The sequence below is a fragment of the Amphimedon queenslandica genome, unplaced genomic scaffold, assembly GCF_000090795.2.
Source record: "Amphimedon queenslandica unplaced genomic scaffold, v1.1 AMPQUscaffold_12627, whole genome shotgun sequence".
NCBI classification, from domain to species: Eukaryota; Metazoa; Porifera; class Demospongiae; order Haplosclerida; family Niphatidae; genus Amphimedon; species Amphimedon queenslandica.
In genome coordinates, this window is record NW_003547137.1 from 14397 (window position 1) to 21089 (window position 6693).

The following is a 6693-nucleotide window of genomic DNA, read 5'->3' on the forward strand; positions in this document are numbered from 1 at the left end:
GGGCTCGTAGCCAATCAGAGACAGTTTGATTTCTGTCATCGGATTCTGGAGGAGTGTCTATGGGGCGTGGCTTCAAAAGGATTGGGAGGGACAGAGGAAAAGGGAAAAGGGACCGGACGATTATTTAACATATTCAAAAAGAAGAAGAGAACTAGTTAGTCGTATATTATTATTATTACTAAACATGATATATTGTATACATGCAGAAACCTCTATGCATATTAATATCATTATTTTTGTTAATAATTGCATTTTATTTTTAATGACAAACTTAATGCAAAACTTTTAACTCAGTACATCCGTATCTTGACATAAAATGTATTAAAAGTATGTTTGTGTAGGCATGCACTAATGAAGAACCATCTTCCCTGTACTATACTAGCCCATGGTTTTTTTCAAAAAATGGCTCCGAAATCACCCCCAATTTTTATTACATTTTCTGATACATATTGATGTACTTATGCTGTGTAGAAAGTTTGAGCCAAGTTAAGGCCATTTTTAAAAAACAATCCTATTTCTGAAAATTTCCCTGCCGATGGTTTTTTTTTCAAAAATTGGCTCTTGAATCACCCCCAATTTTATTACATTTTTTTGATATTAAAGTTTTGGCCAATTCAGATTAATAGAATTTTTTTGAAATAGACCATCTGACAAAATATGCTGATTTGAGAAAATACCCTTTTCTGCAAAAAAATAAATACAGTTTTTAATGATTTAATAAAAATATTAATGCAGATCTAGACTAGTCACAATTTCTTGAAATGAATTAATTAACCAAAGCTATACACAAACACACATCTTTAATTTTAGTCACTAAAATGTGTTTTACAATTATTATTACAAATGATTCACATGTTAACTGCTCCTCCTCTGTTTCCTCTTATCTCTCCATAAGCAGGATTATTATTATTATCAATCATGAAAGTGTTGAATTCATATGCTTCATTAGGTGCAGTAGGTACCTCTTGTTGTTGCTGTAAGGCAGACCCTATAATTAATGATTAATGATAAACAGTACATATACTTACTGTTTAACTTCCTTTTATATGTAACAACAAGCACCGTGAGACTCATTATTATCAGTAGTAATAGTATAATAACAAAGCCAAGTGTTGTGGCAGTGATAACTATAATAACAAATATATAATGTGTATTATTTATATGTCAACTAACCAGTACTGACATTAGGAGTTGCTGAAACAAGTGTCATGGTAGGAGATGTTTGTACAGTAGTACTAGTGACAATAGTGATGTAAGTGTTATTAATATTGTTAGGAGAAGGAGGGTATGTATCTGCTAATATATAATACTATAGATATGTAATGTAAACACCATACTAGCTCACCAAATGTTAGTATAAATGGTTCACTACTACCAGCCTCATTACTAAATACAATACTGATATTACACTGTTGATACTGAGGGACTGATATTAATCCTGTTATATCATTCATATTCCTTATTTGGTAAGTTGTACTGCTATCAGTTCCATTACACTGTACAGTAACTGTAACATGTTCAGGAGCTTCACCAACACACTCTAGTATAATCTATAAATTAATAATGATGATTATTATAACAGTAATGACGTGCTTGAAGATAGAACTGGACAATAACCACATCTTGTGTATATGAGAATACGTCAAGTGATGTGTTCTGTACAGCTCTAGGTACTATGGAAGATTAATAAACATATTAACATGAAGAAAGTGTATGTACCTCTTTGATATGAGAATGTATCATTATTAGATATTCCTTCTCCTAATTCATTAGCTCCAGTTATAACATATGTATAACAATGAATAAATAAATTATTATCCACAAACTGATAACTGGTATCATATACTGATACACTCCTTAAGAACTGATCAGTTATGTCATCATGTATACTGAGATTATAGTACAGTATAGATACTCTATCATCAACTGTAGGAGCAGTCCATGTTATATCAATAGTAGAACAGTTGTCAATTGAAGAGTCAATGTCAGTAACTGGACCAATGATACCTATATAATAAAGTAATCAAATGAACATTTTAAAAGGGAAATATTATTTATTTACCAAATACAAAAGAAGGTGTAAGTGGAAATTCTCCTCCATTATTACTCAGTGATACATTAACAGTAAATGTATTTAAATTATTAGGTACAGTTATTACTCCAGTAATCATCAGTTGACCATTAACTTGTGTTGGCAGTGTGCTGGCACTATCTTGTATCTCATTATTAATATTCAGTATGACAATAGTTATACTATTGGGATACTCTCTTTCACATAACTCAGTGACCTAAGGCAGTAAGAAATAAATAATTATGTATGTGGTGAAGCAATGAATTATAAGCATGTATGCATGCCTCAAACTATACTAATGATCCAACACTGTTCATACCAAAATGCAATGAAACCAACCTTCCATTGGCTTTCCTTAACCTATCCAGTGACTGCCCTCAAATTTACCCTTTTTCAATTGGCTAAAATTGTCATATGTACTTACCAAGACTTAGAATAATACAAAATGAACAAGTTTTGTACTTTAAGTAGCGGCAACAGACACTTGAAAAATATGACTTGGGCCCTGATTTGAGTTTAAGAGACTATACCTCACAACCAAAAGAACCAAAAAATGTATAAGCATGAGCTATGTTTGTTTTAAAAGAAGCTATGGTTGTAAAGCTAAAAGTGAGATTTGGGATAAGAGACAGATAAATAACAGACACTGAGTAAATCCCATGGGGCAGTTATTTGTGGTAGAAAATAATTTTACATTGTGGAAAATAATTATACACGAAACATGTGATTGACCCTCTATTGTAACAACTCACCCTAAGGTACATTTGCCATGCACAACAAAATAAAACAAACTCACATTAATACTGATATTCAATGATATTAGTTGTCCATCAATTACTGGTACCACTGATACAGGAGGAGTAATGAGAGGAACTGAAAGATACACTGTGAGCATATACATGAAGCCATAGTAATGCTAACCTGTAATATTATAATAAAAACTAATATTATTAGATGAACCTATTCCAACATCATTAATAGGAGAAACTGATACATTATTCAATATACAAGGATCAGGATTAGTAGCTGATAATATAATACTCTTGTTAGTAGTAGTAATGTTCACTAATCCATTGACTATATAGTATCCAGTGATAGGTACATTATCCAGTGTATAAGGAGCTGTCCATGTTAATAATACTCTGGATCCATTAATAAAGGTATAATCCAGATCAACAACACTAGCCAATAGACCTAAAGAAGTGACTAATGACACAATTAAACTGATACATTACTATACCTTGTATTGTTAGTGTAGCATTGTTACTTCTGATATTACTAGGAGCACCAAAACAATACACATAAGTATTATTATTAATTTCTCTTGCATGAACTGATAGCTGTCTTCTTTTTATAGTTCCATTAATAGTGTCTTGACTTAATTGAGTAAATCCTCTGTTAGCGTTGACAGTTTCAGCTGCTGGTTTTTCCCCAACATAAAAGAATACAAAAGAAGCTCCAGTTGCTTCACAAGTAAAGGTCACAGTCGAGTTGAGACTTGTATTCAATGATACTGGCTGAGTTATATATTCTAGAAATATGTATTAGTTAAAGCATGGGTTGGAGTGCTCTATTGGATTTATCCGCACAAGCTTCCGGTCGAGTTGCTAAAAATAGAGCATGAGGCCAAAGGCCAAGTGCTCTATTTTTAGCAACGAGACCGGAAGCGAGTGCGGATAAATCCAATAGAGCACGACGGAACCATGCTTTAATTGTTTTGTAGTTAATTCTCAGAAGAACCTGACCTTATTAGGATGTTTTGAGAGCCAGTATTTGCGGGAGAAGTATGCCAAAGCAAAGTAGTGGCCACTGAAAGGGCAGCCATTTTGTTAATTTAAAATTTTGATTTTAAAAAGGGGAGGAGCATTTGCCCCCTTGCTCCTCCCTGTCTACGCCGCTGAATACCCATGCATTCATGCAGCAATATACTTAATGTTAAGCTTAGACATATCTAGCTACTAGGGCACTTAATTAATTATTCATACTTCAACTATTAATTGCATTAGCTTCACTCAGGTGCTAAAATAAACACTTGTAACAGTTTATAGGCGTGTGTTAAATTTATTGTGGCCAACAGTGATTGTGGTTAACAGTCCTCCCACTGTTACAATATTGTGTACACAGCCAAATATTTTCAGGCCTAATTCAGAAATGCCCAAAATTAATGAATCAAGCACTGGTACAGCCCTGTTGGCTATCATTGCTGGATCATGAAAGTCAGTCTGGCCTGATCCAGTATAAAATGCTTGTCATGCCTGTACCATAGATATTGTATCTATGCCTGTACTGTGGCTGACTCCATGATTGTATCAGGACTGATTGCCCAAAATCCATGATCCAGGCCTGATATCAGGCCTGGCTTAAGGGAAATTCAGGCCTGATCAACGTGATTATATTTTGCCATGTATAATACAATAACCAATGATATAAGCAAATTTTAAAAACGCCTATGAATTGTTAAGACAGAGGGGGTGCATCAATTGGCACCCATGATTGACCAAAATGCACCCACTAAATGAGTCAACCAATTAATAAAATAATAGAAAATGCACTCATTATGCAGCTAGAGTAGTCTGCACTGATGCACCCACAACTTCTGATGCTATAGAGAAGCCTCTTAAAGTAATTAAAACTAATAAAAGCATATTATGATGGTTTATAATATAAAGAAAAAACAGAACCTTACAGATGGTTATTTTACAAGATTATAACATACCTGCCTCAGTACAGATTGAAGAAAGAATGACTAAATACAGCGAAAAACATAAAACAGAACAACATGACTGCAGCAACATCTTCGCTTGCTGTGCGCGCGGCGCCAGTAAGCCACGCCCTATACAATCATGTAGCTCTAATTTTGGGCTCGCATTTGCTTGTTGAGACGTGTTTGAGATGCTCTTTACCGTTATTTTTGGATTCCTAATAAGATATTGTCAAGCAGAATATATAACTCAGCCAGTATCAGTGAATACAAGTCTCAATTCAACTGTGACCTTTACTTGTGAAGCAACTGGAGTTTCGTTACTATTCTTTTATGTTGGTGAAACACCAGCATCTGAAACTGTCAACGTTAAAAGAGGATTTATTGAATTTAATCAAGACACTATTAATGGAACTATAAGAAGAAGACAGCTATCAGTTCATGCAAGAGAAATTAATAATAATACTTATGTGTATTGTTTTGGTGCTCCTAGTAATATCAGAAGTAACAATGCTACACTAACAATACAAGGTATAGTAATGTATCAGTTTAATTGTGTCATTAGTCACTTCTTTAGGTCTATTGGCTAGTGTTGTTGATCTGGATTATACCTTTATTAATGGATCCAGTGTATTATTAACATGGACAGCTCCTTATACACTGGATAATGTACCTATCACTGGATACTATATAGTCAATGGATTAGTGAACATTACTACTACTAACAAGAGTATTATATTATCAGCTACTAATCCTGATCCTTGTATATTAAATAATGTATCAGTTTCTCCTATTAATGATGTTGGAATAGGTTCATCTAATAATATCAGTTTTTATTATGAAGCAGGTTAGCATTACTATGGCTTCATGTATATGCTCACAGTGTATCTTTCAGTTCCTCTCATTACTCCTCCTATATCAGTGGTACCAGTAATTGATGGACAACTAATATCATTGAATATCAGTATTGATGTAAGTATATTTGCCATAAGAGGCTTGCATAACTTCAGTTCACCTTATTCCCACACACTCATTCATAGGTCAGTGCATTATGTAAAGGAGAGTATCCTAATAGTATACCTGTTAATATACTGAATGCTACTAATGCAGTAATAAACAATACCAGTATAGCAACACAAGTTAATGATCAACTGATGATTGTTTCTGGAAGTACTTCAATATCTAATTTAAATACATTTACTGTTAATGTATCACTGAGTAATAATGGAGGAACATTTAATAATGTGTCTTCTTTTGGGTTCAGTAAGTATACAATTATTTTGTACAGTATTGCAGGTTTCTTTAGTTTGGCCAAACTTCATTTTGTTTGTTCTTTAAGCTCCAAAAAACCAAAGACATGGAGTATAGAGTCAAAAAACAAAATGAGTTTGACCCAACTAAAGAAACTTAGAAACCATTATTGATTGATCAACCTATACATTAGGTTTTCTTGGTCCAGTTACTAACATTGACTCTTCAATTGACAACTGTTCTACTATTGATATAACATGGACTGCTCCTACAGTTGATGATAGAGTACCTATACTGTATTACATACTAAGAATATATGATGCTATTACTGGTAGTCTAGTGAGTAATGTATCAGTATATGATACCAGTTATCAGTTTGTGGATAATAATTTATTTATTCATTGTTATACATATGTTATAACTGGAGCTAATGAATTAGGAGAAGGAATATCTAATAATGATACATTCTCATATCAAAGAGGTACATACACTTTCTTCATGTTAATATGTTTATTAATCTTCCATAGTACCTAGAGCTGTACAGAACACATCACTTGACGTATTCTCATATACACAAGATGTGGTTATTGTCCAGTTCTATCTTCAAGCACGTCATTACTGTTATAATAATCATCATTATTAATTTATAGATTATACTAGAGTGTGTTGG

At 33.2% G+C, this 6693-nt stretch overlaps 2 protein-coding genes across 2 annotated transcripts; one reads left to right on the top strand and one right to left on the bottom strand.

Annotated features, from left to right (window-relative positions):
• Positions 1-1652: 1652 nt before the first annotated feature.
• Positions 1653-2888, bottom strand: LOC109587279 (uncharacterized). Its single transcript, XM_020003521.1, has 3 exons — positions 2868-2888; positions 2063-2288; positions 1653-2007 (listed from the first exon to the last, which is right to left on the bottom strand). The coding sequence occupies exons 2-3, from the start codon at positions 2169-2171 to the stop codon at positions 1667-1669; spliced, it is 450 nt and encodes a 149-aa protein (XP_019859080.1). The 5' UTR covers positions 2172-2288; positions 2868-2888; the 3' UTR covers positions 1653-1666.
• A 2075-nt stretch (positions 2889-4963) lies between these two features.
• Positions 4964-6571, top strand: LOC109587276 (uncharacterized). Its single transcript, XM_020003519.1, has 3 exons — positions 4964-5308; positions 5813-6035; positions 6217-6571. The coding sequence occupies exons 1-3, from the start codon at positions 4964-4966 to the stop codon at positions 6555-6557; spliced, it is 909 nt and encodes a 302-aa protein (XP_019859078.1). The 3' UTR covers positions 6558-6571.
• The last annotated feature ends 122 nt before the right edge of the window (positions 6572-6693 follow it).